Here is a 15,457-nt window from a genome sequence, read left to right on the forward strand (position 1 = left end):
AAGGCAGACTAGAAAATCTTTACATATGTAGACTTGAAAAAAACGGGCAGATAAAGACTTGGATGGAGCATTTCACAATCACAACAGAATCCAGAACAGCTAAGTAAGAGTAAGTACTATCTTTCCAACAAACAGATGCATGAAAACAATAGGACACAATTTGAAACTATGGTGTGGATTGCATAGGATAGCTACAATGAAGTATTAATTCACAGGAAGGATAGTGTATGATTGGGATATCCTTCCTGTGAATGTAGTAGTATCAAAAACAATTAAATATGTACTGCAGTTTACCTAGCAGGTACAGAAAAGGACAGATTACAATAAACAAAACATGCTGGAGGGATAGGTTCCTGACCCAGAGACCCCCCAGACTCTGGAACAGGCTACCTATACATGTCAAGCAGAGCACCTCTTTGGCCCACTTCAAAAGGAACCTTGATGACTGGATGGGAGAAAGGAAATTCACCCCAGGGATCACGTCAGTCGCCCTGTTAGACAGGGGTCCAGGGAAGTTAATACTGTGGGAAGAAATAGCCAGGGAATTGTTATGGCTAGGCTTGTATAGGTCCTGGGGCTGATAGCCTAGTACCAACCTATGAACCTATTAGGAGGCCTTTGTATTTTTTCTCTCTCACCAGAGTCCATATTCATATCATCACTGAGGAATGGAATTATTTCAGACAACTTTGAAGTCAGAAAGTGAGTGTGCTAAGACAAAGTGTAAAAAAAGATAGATGACAGGTTACACAGAAATTGGATTGCAAATAGGAAATGAGGGTTTTGATGCCATTGTATAGGATATTAGTATAGTCATATCTCAAGTCTGGTGTACTTTTCTGGAGCCTGTACTTTTATAAGGATATACACATAAAAGATAAGGCTCAGAGCACTAGTCATTTAATGTTGTTGTACAGCAGATACATTTATGTGCGATGGGAGACAAGAAGATGTTGGCTGAGATTCCCAACCAAACCAAGAACATAAACAATGTTATCCTAAGACGGCTGTCAATAGTTTACAAGGACAAACTCAGTAAGGGGTTCTGTATAAAAATGGTGGCTAAAGAACAATTTAAGGAACTTTTCCTGTATAGGGAATGAATTGATGGTAAGTGACTTTTGTTGCACGAGTAACAGTAGAAAAAAATACAATACAGAAGCTTAAACGTAGGAGTAAGCAAAAGGGGTGCCAAAGTGGAACACAACAAGAACTTAAGTCTAAATGTATAAGTTGTCTGTAAACTACTAGCATAAAAGAACTAGGCAAAAATAACAGAGGACAAAAAAAGCACTGTAACTGGTATCAGATAAATGTCTGCATTTCTGTAAATCAAAGGTTTAGTTTGACATTCTAACTGCATTCCTATCTAATGACTAACAGAGAGCTGTAACATGGTATACCCTGCTTTTGAATCCAAGGCACAGAAATGCTGCTTTTAAGAAATTCACAGAACTGCAGCATATCTGCAGATCATTTTGTTCAGTTACCTACTGATTGTTTCATGTTTTTGCACTATGCTGTTTAAAGGTTCATGCAGAAATACAACATGGCTGTATATCTTGTTTAGTGAGTCACACAGAAGTGCAGTATTGCTCTACTGTTTACCAGCTCACACAAAAGTGTGACGTGGTTAATGCCACTGATTCACTCATGTGGAGACAGGATTTGACATGTGCCTGTGCAGTGATTTATGAAAACCAATAACATGTTTCATGGTTCTGCAGCGCACTGCATAGGAGATCATAGAAAACTGTAACATGACTTTCAAAGGAGCAGCCAGTGTCTCAATTTTGTAACATACCCCCACATTGTGCTGCTTAAAAACTCATGGAACTGTTGCATGCCTTTATTCCCTACTTCCTAATGATTCATATAAAACTGCAGTATGACTGCACACCCCTCTGCTTAGTGAATCATACAAGATTACAGTGTGTGAACACCCGTACGCTGCTACTGACTCATACACACTACTAACCGTTAACATCTGCACACAGTATTGCTATCCCCATAAGGCCTCTTTTTTGTTCTGGTCCCTCCAGGCCAAAGGCCTGATCCTGCTAACTGAAGCCATCCCGTAAGCATCCTCCATAGTGACATTAAATCATCCTGACTGCCACTCACAATTGTACTCTTAGCACAACTTCCCACTCCCCCTCAACTTAACCCCACTGCTGCTGAAGACATAAGGCAAGGGCATAAGCCCAGGGCCTTACCTCTTACTGCTAGACCAGTAACATTGCCCAGTACTAAATAACAGATGTCCAGTGAACTCTGTTATGAAAAGGCTGAAGCCCTCTAGCTCTGGCTTTTTACCATTTCTCATTAGATGGATCTCCCCCCTTGACCCTCCTTCTTTATCATGGCCCTTACTTACACTCACTCCACCTTCGACAAATGGGGGCTTACTGCAACCCTGCTTACAAGCCACTGCTAGCACATCATGCAGGCTGACAACATGGCTGTACATTCTGCTCCTTTTACAGAAATGATCCCTGTTGCATACATAAAATGTCTGTGTGATTCTACACCATGCTTAGTAACTCACACAGGACTGTAGCACTGTGTTTTATTATAAAGAAGAATCACATGGTAGCTCAAGGTCATATATGGGGCCCTTTATAACCCCTTATACGCTACAGTACATTGACAAGATGCGACATTCAGTAGCCCCATACACATAACAATCTTTACTGTATATTTTAGGGGTGACTCTTTAAAAGAATTAGTGTTTCTGTAAACATAAAATTGCATGCAGATACTAGGCAGGTTTAAAACTTAGATCCCTGCTCCATTACATAACACATGGGTGTAGTGTAGCAATGGCTATACACACATAATGAAGCTCATACATTACTGACTTTACTTCACAGGTTCATAGGTAGGTACTAGGCTATTGGCCCTAGAGCCTACATAAGCCTAGCTAAAAAGTTCCCTGGCTTTTCCACCCAAGAAAGTTATTTTCCTGCGCCCATGTTGAGTAGAGCCACAGATTTGATCCCCGGGGTGAATTTCCTATTTCCCATACAATTATCTAGATTCCTCTTAAAGAGTGCTAATGAGGGGCTTTGCTTGATGTGAATGGGTTGTCTGTTCCAGAGTATGGGAAGTCTGTGGGACAGGAATCTATCCCTCCAGCATGTTCTGTTTATTGTGGTGGCAAGGTTCAGGTCCCTGGAGCGTGTGGCACAGAGAGATTGAGGTTTCTTTAAGTGTAGCATCTCCAACAGAACTGGGTTTGACTTGGCTTTGTAAGTTAGCCAGAGGTTGCCAATGAGTAGGCGATAAGTGATGGAGTAGAGCTGGAGTTTTTTGAGGCGGTCTGCATATGGCATCTTTGATGACGGTAATCCTCTTAGTGAGGTATTTCTGTGGCCTTTCCAGTTGTTGCAGATGTCTTGCAAGGTACATGCCAAATGGGGCATTGTACTCTATAATGGGTCTAATGAGTGACGAGTAGAGGGGAACAATGACTTCTTATTTTCTGGAGGACAACCCTTTAATGATGAGGTGTGCCACATAGAAGGATTTCCTAACTACTGTGGCGATGTGATTATCAAAGGAGAGACTAGTATCCATCTGTGTCCCAAGGTCTCTTATCACACTTTCGGTGTTAAGTAGGCTACCGCCTATGTGGTAGTTCATGGGTACAGTGTTTTTCCCAAAGGGGATGACAATACACTTTTTGGCATTGAGCTTGAGGCCATGACTTTGACACCAAGCATCAGTCTCAGTGAAGCCCCTTTGTCGAATGTCCACATCATTTGGCAATTCTATTATGGCTCCCAGTTTGCAGTCATCTGCAAACTTTGTTAGCCAAAGACCTGCTGTATTAACATGGACCTCTGAGAAATAGATGCCAAACAGGAGAGGACCCAGGACTAAACCCTGTGGTACTCCACTTGTCACTGGTTTGAAGTCGGAATTGGAGTCAGCTACTTTCACTGTGTGGGTTCTGTCAGTGAGCCAGTTGGCTACCCATCTTGTGACATAGGGATTTATGCCCAGTCTAGTGAATTTATCTATAATTCCAGAGTGGGGGATGGTGTCAAAAGCCTTGACAAGGTCAAAATAGGCTGTGTGCACCACTTTACCCTCATCCACAGCTCTGATGACTGATTCAAAGAAGTCAATCAGGTTCAGGAGACATGATCTACCTTTTACAAACCCAAATTGACTGGGGTCCAGCAGGTTACCTATGGCTTTGCTTATAAGCTCCATGATGATACGTTCCATGGCCTTGCAGACCAGGCTCATCAGGTTAATGGGGTGGTAGTTCCCAGGGTCTGTGGTGGCACCCCCTTTGTGGAGTGGGATAACCATTTCTGTGCACCATTCAGTAGGCACAAAGCCTGAAGTGAGGCTGTGATTGAACATGGTACTTAGGTGGGGTGCCAGTTCATCCTTTAGTTCATGCAGAACGCAGCCTGGGATGTTGTCTGGTCCCATGGATGCTGTGTTTTTGGCTTTGGAGACTGTGGTCTTAACTTGTGCATCTGTGATTACAGGGGCTATGCATTCTTCTGGTATAGAGATGGGCCCTTTGGGGGGTGAGGGGGAGGTAAAGTTTGCACTGAACCTATCTGCCATGATGTTGGCAATATCAGTTGGTTCTGTATATCTAGTGCCATTGTTCTGCAGCTCGGAGCAGATCTGAGTGTTGCCATTGAGATCTTTGACATAGCTGTAGAATGCTTTGTGGCTGTCTTTAGAATCAGTGGCAATTTTATTTTCGTAGCTAGCTTTGGAGGATTTTATGAGGGATCTCAGCTTCTTACTGAGGCTGACCAAGGAGTTCCTGCAATCAGGGGATTTTACTTTTTTTGCAACAGCTTCTTCCTTCTGTTGTAGGGTTTGTTTATGGCAGGGGACCACCAGATTGCCTTCCTTTTTTTGGAGGATAGCGTCTTGGTTCTGTTGGGGATGGCACAATCTATGCACAATGCGATATATGTGTTTATACAGTGCATGTGTGTAGGATTCAGCAGTCATACCTCTATTATCTGTCTGCATGGGTGTAGTGAAGTTTGCCACTTCTGTCTTAAGGAGCGTGAAGTTGGCTTTGGAGAAGTTTTTTATGGTGGTTTCCTTAATGAGGGGGTGGGGGGGGCAGAAAATTGATGTCTAGGGTGATTAGCTTATGGTCGGATCTGACCAGTGAGGAGTTGACCTCTGGCTTGGAACATCGGTTACCCATGTTGGTAATGACCAGGTCCAGTATATTGCTGCCCCTGGTGGGGGTATGGACTAGCTGATCCAGGGCATTGGAATTTATGAATTCCAGAAAGCGTAGCGCTAATGAGTTAGTACATGAGTAGTTTTCCTAGTTGATGGTGGGGTAGTTGAAATCACCCATTATTAGGGTATTGGGCTGTACCTTAATATTATAAAGTATGTCGAGGAATGTGGAGTGGGCATCCTCAGGCATGGAGGGGAATCTGTAACAAGCTACAACCTGGATTGCAGTCTTGCCCAGTGTTAGTTGCACTTGGATAATTTCAGATACATTATGTTGAGCAACTAGCCTAGAAGTGTGGATATCTTTAATGAATATGGGCACTCCTCCTCCTTTAGTGTTTCAGTCCAGGTTAGGTGGCAGAAAGGTGTGGTATGAATTATAGCCTGGTAATGCAGGGGTGCTCTCTGGAGCCTTGAACCAGGTCTCTGCTACTGCACAGATGTCAATATTCTCCATTTTAAGGAGTGCTTTGAATGAGTGCATTTTGAGGTATAGACTTCTAGCATTGAGTAGCATTACACTCAGTTTTTGCTTGCTTGTACCTGCTATGGTGGTGTGTTTGTTGTTTTAACCTTGCTTAAAAAAGGCACTATAGGGGTGGCAAGAACCTTATCCAGTATGCGGAATCCCAGGGGCGACATGCAGGCCATCTCTGGCAAAGCATCATGGTCTGTCAATCATGTCATCCCAGGCAGACAGATACTGGATCCCCTTTGAATGACACCAGAAGATTAGTCAATTGGAGTCAATCATTTTGTCCTTGAAATATGGTATCATTCTGGGCAATGGCAGATTGGTACTCAGGGCTAGGGTCATACCTGCCTGGGCTACAAGATCCGAGATCTCCCCCATGTCTCTTTTCATGTAGTCCAAGGAGGTACGTCTCAGGTCATTCACACCAACATGGACAATGACAGTCATATTTGTACTTGTTATGGAATGACCTGAGTGTGTGCGTTATGTGGTGGATCCTGGCACCTGACAGGCAGTTGACAGTAACTTTCTCCTTGTTTAGCCTGGTGAGTGAGACATCAGTGTGCCTGACTATAGAGTCACCTATGACAAGTGTGTTGGGTACGTTGTTTTGCCTTAAGTGCTGAGGTTGAGTGGCACACTAATTTTGTGGTCTATGTGTCATTTGGGTAGTGGGGGGTGGTGGTTACCTGTGTTTCTGCTTTGGAGGTCTCTGTTGTTCGAGCAGATTTTTATTGAGAGCCTCCGCGAATATAGGTGCTTGTTTTGTGTTACTATGTGTGGGTTTAGGTGGTGTACGAACTGATGGACTATGTGTTAAGTATGGTGTGGTGCAGGTGTTTATTTTCTCCTCTTGACTGTCTAGTCCATCTTGGCTGGAGAGAGCTTGGCTTCCAGTTTGGTTATATAAGTGCATCTCTCACAGGTTGTAGTGTTGGGTGGTAGGAGGAGAGGGTTGTCGGTGTACATGAGGCAATTGCTACATTGCCCCAAGATGCCCAGATTCATCAGGTGGACAGGAGAAAACACAGAGAGCTGACCCTTAGACATGCCTAGATAGGTGCTTTTTAATTTAAGTACTAAAAACTTTACTTCCTCTTTTCAGCAGCTTGGCCTGTCATCAGCTCATGCCTAATGCCCTTGACCATTGAGAGCATTCTAATGGAGTTCTGAGTGGGAAAAGGACTTCTAGTGGTAATAAGTTGTCCATCGCCTAACATTAACTTCAGGATGCCTGCTCTTTGGATCAGTACCAGATCAGCTGCAGTCACATGACAACGTTGACAAATCACTTACCCGAGTATTAGAGAGTAATTTTAGGAATGTGAACACATTCCTTTAAGGGCACTGGGCTCTAATCAGCTTAATCATCACACACATCATCTTATTTTGCATCGCTGCTTGAGGAAGCTTAGATACTGAGAATGTCACTGCAGAGGATGAAATGTTCCTTCCCCTGTATGCATTGACCCCAAAGATGATTAGAGTATTTACCAAGGTGTTGGACTTAGCCTGCTGCATCAGAGTGTTGGAGGGCTCTGTTCCCACATGAAATGCATTTTAGAGGATGGGGCACCCCTGCCACATATGGAAGATGTACCCCAAATAGTAAATGGTATAACAAAAGACAAAGAAAGCTATGTTGTACGCCTTTATACCATTTTGCATAATATCTCAGACTTGTAACATGATGGTATGACATGCTGTTGAGTGAGGTACACCAAATTATAGGATGGCATTATATCATTCCACTGATTTGTTATAATTGTTCTTTTAATGAGGCAAAAAAAAATAATACCTGTTGTGGAGATGTGACCACTTCTTCCAGGTCAGGATTCACATGAGGATTATCTCTCCCAGCAGTGTGAAACATGCATATTTGTCTACCGTTTGCCCTCTCCTGATTGTAATGAACATGTGAGGCAGTGACAAGAGCTTTTGGTTGTTCATCTTTTTAGTCTTACTTGCACACTCCATAACCATTTACTGGTCACGGTGTTTATTTTTTGGGGGGGGGGGGTGCTACAAGGATCAGGCCGGCCATAGGTTCATAGGTTGGTACTAAGCTATCGGCCCTAGGGCCTATACAAGCCGAGCCATAACAATTCCCTGGCTATTTCTTCCCACAATATTTACTTCCCTGGTCACCTGTCTAGCAGGATTATGTACTTCAGATGAAATTATAGCATCTAAAAAGATATCTGCCAAAACCTTGACATCAGTGAATGACCTGTCATTCAAAATAGGATATCAAGATTTATCAGATTTATATTGCTTCACATATTTAAAGAAGACTTTCTTACTATCTGTAGTATGGTGAGTTAATTTAACCTCATATTCACACCTTATAACCTTCATAGACATTCTAAAAGACTTTCTAGCTAGTTTAAATCTTTCCTTATTCACACAACTAGTTTGTTTCTTAAACTTTTTCTAGTCATACCTGGTTCTTTTACTAGCCTTGTTCAGGGCTGTCTTCCACCAGGGATATTTATAAGATGTAGGTTTAACAGTAAGGGTGCATACTCTTCTACAGGTTTATATATATATATATATATATATATATATATATATATATATATATATATATATATTGTTGTGTCTTTCGGCTTTTCCCGGTTAGGGGTCACCGCAGTGGAACTCCCGTCCGCTAATGATTGGTAGTTGATTTTTACGTGCCGAGTTACCAGCCCTGATGCACAACCTTCAACGAAGGTATGCCCATTCACGCATGTCTCCACGCAGAAGACGCTCTAGCTGAGAATCGAACCGGACAGTACCGCAGCACCACCATCGTGGGTATATATAGATATACACATATATATATATATATATATATATATATATATATATATATATATAAAATATGTAAAAGTATAAAATTACCCATAACCAGCTTCAATATCTGCTAAGCAGGTAACATCCTTCCAGTTCCAAATTTTTATCTTTTTCCCTGATCAGGATGAAATCAGCCCTATAACAGACATGCTTGACGATACATTATTTCTGAGGTGGTTCCTGAGAGAACACAAGATATTTCCATGTAACATTTGCATGATCTAATCCTATTAGCTTAGGTTCTATCACACAGTTTGTAATAACTTTATCATTATTTGTCCCAGCAATATCTAGAATATTACACTGTCTGGTAGGATTTTTTACTAACTGAGCCGTTAAGGTCAATTAAGTTAACAGGGTGCAATAGGGCCCTGCACATAAGGGGGCAGCATATTTATAATTCCAGTATTGGCACCCTCTAAACTTTAATTTGAGGAGAAGAAAAAGTCTCTACTTTGTAGAACCCTAAAAAAGGAGTTAGTTAGGATGGGTGTACAGGAATGAACTGTATATCAAGCATGCCCTAAAAAATTTTTTTTTTTTCTTCTGACAGGTCATTGGAGGAAGAGGAAGCTGACCTATATCATCAATAATTTCACCCCAGATATGTCAGTGAGTGATGTCCGAACAGCTATCAGCACAGCCTTCCAGTACTGGAGCAATGTTAGCAGTCTCACATTCCGGGAGGTTCCTTCAGGTTCTGCAGATATACGCATCTCTTTTAAAAGGAAGTATCACAACTGCGGACAGCCTTTTGATGGGCCAGGTACTATTATAAGTCTGTTTGTTATTAACTGTCACTTATTTGGTGCATATATAATTAACAAATGTAGACATCTGGCCTAACTTTTATTCATAGACTTTAACTGTCCTTGTTAATTGTTCATTCCTTCCTCACTGTTTTGTTGCAATAATTTATCCACATTCAGGCTATCTCTAGCCAGCCACTGTAGATGGCTATAAAGGATTCTGTTTCATCTTCTGATAATGGAATGGTAATATCAACAGACATAAACAGACACTGTCTGCTCATCAGTGCCATGGACTACCATGGGACTTATTGTAATGTGTCTGGCATGCTTTCATAGCCTGCCTGTGGACTACATGCCTTGTGAAACATGTTAAGTCACAGACACTGCACCTCATTGGCTTAAATATGTTAACAGACAGCCATTAGTAATATTACTGTTGTCAAGTATGGAGTGATGCTGTAAATAACTGTATCCAGCTAGGGCGGCCACGGTGATGCAGCGGTTAGCGTTGCCACCTCACAGCAAGAGGTTCTCCGGTTCAATCCTTGGCTGGGCTGCCTTCTGTGCGGAGTCTGCATGTCCTCCCTGTGGTCACGTGGGTTTCCTCCGGGTGCTCCGGTTTCCTCTCACATCCCGAAGACATGCCGTAGGTAGATTGGACACTCTAAATTGGCCCTAGGTGTGAGTGTATGCATGTGTGTGCCTTCTGTGGAAGGTAGGGTGCCGGGCTGGCAACTCGACACCGTAAAACTCCACTGCTAATCATGAGTGGACAGGTGATCTGCTGTGGCAACCTCTAACCAGGGAAAAAGTTGAAAGATGAAGAAGCAGCTTCGAGGAGGTGCCAAAATGAACAGAGTGGAGGTGTCGGATTGCAAATTATCATAGTGGAACTAGAACCTAGTGGATATATCTTTTATTGATTTGAGCATTGTAAAAATGGAAATTAGATGTACAAAGTAATCTGTGCAAAAAAGAAGCAAGCACATTTAATGCATACTTTCTTTTCAGCACACCACTGATAACGTACTTAAGTTATTAATATGGTTATAAAGTATTTTGATGTGCTTCCAGTTGCTGATAATTATTGCTGTGTTATAAGGTTTTCAGTAAGGAATGACACAGGGAGACCATGATTCCAGAAGGATGATACCAATGGATCTGAAGAAAGGACATATGTAAATAAACTTTGTGTAGAATACTATAACGCCAGGTGCAAACTGATAAGAAAGAAAGTGATTTTGAAAAATGGCATTGGTATATACCCATAAGACTGGACATTTGTATTTGCAGTATAAGGCCTGTCCATATGCTGGGAACTGAAAATGTGGGACCTGGGATGCACATTACATCTGGGAACAAAGCTGTGACTCTAGTAAACACAAAGCTGCTTCCTGTTTATGAGTATATTAGTATAGCCATTAAACCTTTCCTGAACTTCTTTTATAGGTAAGATCCTGGCTCATGCCGATATTCCAGAAGAAGGGACAATCCATTTTGATGAAGATGAACAGTGGACAGAGAACACATACTCAGGTGCCAATCTGCGCATCGTTGCTGCCCATGAGATTGGACATGCCTTGGGACTTGGTCACTCCCGCTACACAGGTGCCCTTATGGCCCCTTTCTACAAAGGATACACTAAAAGGTTCCAGCTCCATTACGATGACATCAAGGGAATCCAAGCACTATATGGTAAGTTACACTATGGTATAAATGCAACACTTCCTTCCACTGCATTTATTTTTGGAGGATGACATAGTCTGTATTACAGAAAGTTCTTCCATGTCATGCTGTGAGAAGCATCCCCATCAGAATTAATTAGGAGAAGTAAGCCATCTCATTTTACCACTGGTAGCTACTTAATAGGGCTTGTATTTGGATTTTATTCATTTTGCTGTGATTTCATCCCTTTTAGGTAGATTGATTTAAATTTACTGCTTATTTCAAGGATCTGGCATTCACTGAAAGAACACATATCCGTAGAGAATGCTGACAAGAATCATGCTCCCACTCCATACTTCAGATTAGAACATGGTATTTAGATGCAACACATGATATTGCCTCCTGTGATGCAGAGTGTGTACCAGTTCTTAAACTAGATGCAGTCTGTTTCATTAAATTAAACTTTCACATCTGTAAGTTCAGAAAACTAAGGTAGAGAAGAGAACTACTGGAGAGGGCATTGGGTTGATGCCTTGGAAGCACTTTCTGTAATGAATCTAGTCTTCATCATACAGGTAACATGACTATGTAAACAAAGCCCATGGGCATAACAGCACTGAGTGCACACTTACTTGTTTTAGGTAAAGTAACCAAGTGAGAGAGCTGACCTGCATGAACTTTTACAGGCATGACTCAGGCAGTATTTAAACAGATGAATGGATTAGAGGGTAATGCATGTCAAAACAAGCTGTGTGAATAAACAAATTTACAGAAAACATCCCCTGTGCTCTTGACATCCTGTTAATGGTAGATGATGCAGTTCTTTATCACAAGCACCTGTGTGTTTCATATCATTCAATTCCAGATCGAATAGTGCTGTAATCATTTTATCTCTGAGTAAACATGTGTGGCATGGGACTGGTTCTACTGGTATGTGGAGACACAGACAACATTATCATTGGTGATAGCCTATGTGATGATTAAAACCAGCTGTTTTTTTCTAAAACACGATATATTTGTTTGTAGATGTACGTCTGTGTGTGTGTTTAAATATATAGATATATAACAGTGGGGAAAAGGGAAATCTGCCGTTCCACACTATATGCAGAAGCGCAGAACAGGATATTTCAAGTTTCCTCTATATAGTGCGATCATGGAAATGGTATATTTAACTAGGGAGGGTGCAGCAAAAACGATGTCTTTGGTTTTTTTTTTTTTTTTTTTGTTTTTTTATTGCACTTCAGACTTTCGAGATTCTGAAACGCGATCGTATGGTCTCGGCCATATGATGTTCATGTTTTCAGAAACTTGACATTCTGAAGTGGAACTATATATATATATATATATATATATATATATATATACATACATACACACACAGACACATATTATGTTTGGCTATATGAAATGTGCTTGTTCAGATATATTTTTTTAGTTGTGGCAGCCTTCTCCAGTTTTATTCTACTTTTTGCAGATTCTGTCTTTTCCTTTAAAAATTCTAGAATAAAAAATAAACATAAAGAGCTGTATCAGAAAATATAAAATATCAGTTATCAATACTTTTTGTTTTCAGGTAAGGGAATAACCTACACTGAACCTGAGTTCAGCACAACAAGCACACCACCCACAGGAAAGATCCCTGATCCGTGCACTGCTGACTTGGATGCTATCATCTTGGGTATGTCTTTCATTGTTTTTCAGTATCATTTAATTTCAGGAAAACTGGTTAGGAAATGCTATGTCACTGCAGTGCTTTTAAGTACCACACAGCATCCCTTTTTCTTTCTTTCAGTAGTATAACAGTAATGGTGTAGCCTTTGGGAAATTTTGCTGGGTCCAGTTTTATGTATAAATTTAATGTTCTATCGGTTTCAGTTAGAAGCACTTAGAATAAGTGCAATTTATATTTTTAAGATTTAAAAATAGGCTTTTCGTTTTTCTGTACACAAAGATTTTAGCAGCTGCTAGATTGGATAAAGCTGATCTCCCAACTTAGGGGATTGAAGTCTTGAAGTACTGGTAACCTGGTAGCCTTCTGACGAAATAATATCAGTCAACAAGTAAAAATAGTTATTTATTTATTTATTTTAGAAAACTGTGAAGGTAATGTTGAATAATGTCCAGTTTTTAGTTGAGACACTTGAAAAAGTCCCAATATGGCAAGATTGGTATCAAATGTGCAGACACTTGATAGGTACTGCAGGTACTTGCTACATAAGCTACAATACAGTTTATTGGAACAACAGGTGAATGTGGTTACGACAGAAGCATTCATGTAAGGATCTGTGATAAAACAAGCTTTGGCACTTACTGTGCAGTAATATGAACTAAGCATATCACCAGTGAGTCACTGTAGCCTCTGGTAAAATGTAAGTACTGCAAGTATTCTGTTATGCTAGAAGGCAGAAAAAAAATAATAGAAATGTTCATATAAAAAAAAACAAAGAGAATCTGCCTCAACAAGGAGAATTTGCCATTATGTTACATTCCAAAGCTCAAGGCAGTTGGCACCTGATTCTTCCGGGTATATACAAGGTCCTGACTCAAGGATGGTTGGTACAGTTTTCTTCCATTTGCATACTAGAATGCCTCTGCCTATCTTCATGTGTAAATGCCATATACAGGTAAGCAAACAGACAAATAAATCCTTATTCAACAGTTCTTTTTGGGGTGGGGTGTTATGTTCTACACATCCCTCAAGAAGGCACCTGAAAGAGAAGGGCACTCTCTCTCTCTCTCTCTCTCTCTCTGTCAAGATAAATAATACACTACATTCTCTGAAAAAGATATCCCCTTCTGAGGCACCTACTAAAAACAAGAAAAGAAAAAAGGAAAAAAAAAACCTCTTCAAAGCATGAGGTTAAATAGGTAGTGTTTGCTATCAGACTTGCAGAAATGCAACAACATTCAGGATGAGAGGTGTTTGTCATGCCATAAAGAATCAGCCTGGAGTATTTTCAGATAGAAAGCACTGAAAACGACAAATTCAGGGTGTTTAAAACTATCACATACCCTCACCTTTTGTGTGCTATGATGTAAACTTTTGGTATTCCACCCTTCCTCTTGGTTTAGTTTCTCTAAGACATTTGTGTTTCCAATACCATGATGGAAATGGACCCCATTCCTAAGTCAGGGTTTGATTAAAGTTCATTAAATTAGTATTGTTTCAGTATTTGATGTTAGCCAAAAGTGCTCTTCGCAGCACCCACTATGTACCCAGAACTGACTCCTTCTGCAGTTCATATAGAGTTACATGTAAACATGACTGTAATTTCTTTTTTTAGTAGGCCTCTTGCTCCTACTTCTGTTGGACCTGTCTGTTTATCTTTCTTCAACATTATTCTCATTTCTGCCTACAAGTCCTGCTATTTTATGACTTTTTGTCTCCGTCTGCATGTAAGATACTGTAATCCTTGGATGTAGCGATTTCAATGATCAATGATACATTTGTCTTTTTTTCCTGGACTACTATATCTAGTTTTCTTGCATCTATTTTTTGAGCTGTTGGTAATGCATGATCCGTGTGTTATAAACTTCAACATTCCCTACACTGCTCTGTGTTTTATGTTTCCAATGCTTCTTAACTATTTCAATATTGTAGTACTTGCACAGTCCCCATTGCTACAGTCTTGCCATATTATTGTGCTTTTCAGTATACAGGCCCTCTGCCATGATTGTATCACATGCATCAACAAGATGGGTGACTATTTCCAGTTATTTTTTTACAGAACCTGCATTGTCTATTTCTCCCACATGTTCAATACATTTTGTAATCCAACATGTGCATAGTCAACTGTCCTGGGTCTCCATTATTAACCTTTCATGTTTTAGTTTCAGTTATGCTCTCCTTAACCATTCCTGTGTCAAATCCTGATCGACATGCTGTTCCAGGAGATCTCTATACTTGCCACAATATTTTTTCTTTTTCCACATTTCTTGCCTTCTCATCTGATTCTTCTCCTTATATTGTTTCTTTGTTTTTTGTCAAACTAAGTTCCTGTAACCAAGTAAAATGAAGCAACTACATTTAAAAACCTTCTACAAAGAGCACTGGATCATGTAGTCCCAGCCAGGATACAAAACAGCCACGAAATATGATACAAGTGTAAATATTCATTGATTAAAATTCAATGCTTTCGCCCACCACAAGTAACTCGGACTTCTTCAGAACAATAATTCATCTAACACACAAATTAATTTAAATCGTGTATGTCACCATCACATAAATGTTATTGAATTCTGATAAATTCATTTAAACTGACATATACCTATTAAAAATACACCTTTGGAAAAACACCTCTAAAAAGCAAATATAAAGCAGTTATTAAATAAATGCACATAAGACAGTATATAAAACAATAATAATTAAAATATCTAAAGTTTTGATGCTCACAGTTTCAAAACAGGGAGGATAGAAACATTTTAATTTAAGCCTGGTTTACGAGTGGCATCCAGCTTGACCTGCCAGAACAATTCCCTGTAATCAAGT

The 15,457-nt window shown here is 40.3% G+C and overlaps 1 protein-coding gene across 1 annotated transcript in view; it reads left to right on the forward strand.

Annotated features, from left to right (window-relative positions):
* MMP19 (matrix metallopeptidase 19) overlaps nucleotides 1–15,457 on the forward strand; it is a 122,522-nt gene that overhangs the window by 66,325 nt on the left and 40,740 nt on the right. Inside the window, exons 5-7 of the mRNA XM_044083772.1 lie at nucleotides 9,105–9,317; nucleotides 10,753–10,998; nucleotides 12,542–12,646. Coding sequence (XP_043939707.1) covers nucleotides 9,105–9,317; nucleotides 10,753–10,998; nucleotides 12,542–12,646 — 564 coding nt within the window. The remainder of the gene's footprint in view (nucleotides 1–9,104; nucleotides 9,318–10,752; nucleotides 10,999–12,541; nucleotides 12,647–15,457) is intronic.

The sequence above is a fragment of the Protopterus annectens genome, chromosome 9.part0 (genome assembly GCF_019279795.1).
Source record: "Protopterus annectens isolate FY-2018-M chromosome 9.part0, PAN1.0, whole genome shotgun sequence".
Taxonomy (NCBI): Eukaryota; Metazoa; Chordata; order Ceratodontiformes; family Protopteridae; genus Protopterus; species Protopterus annectens.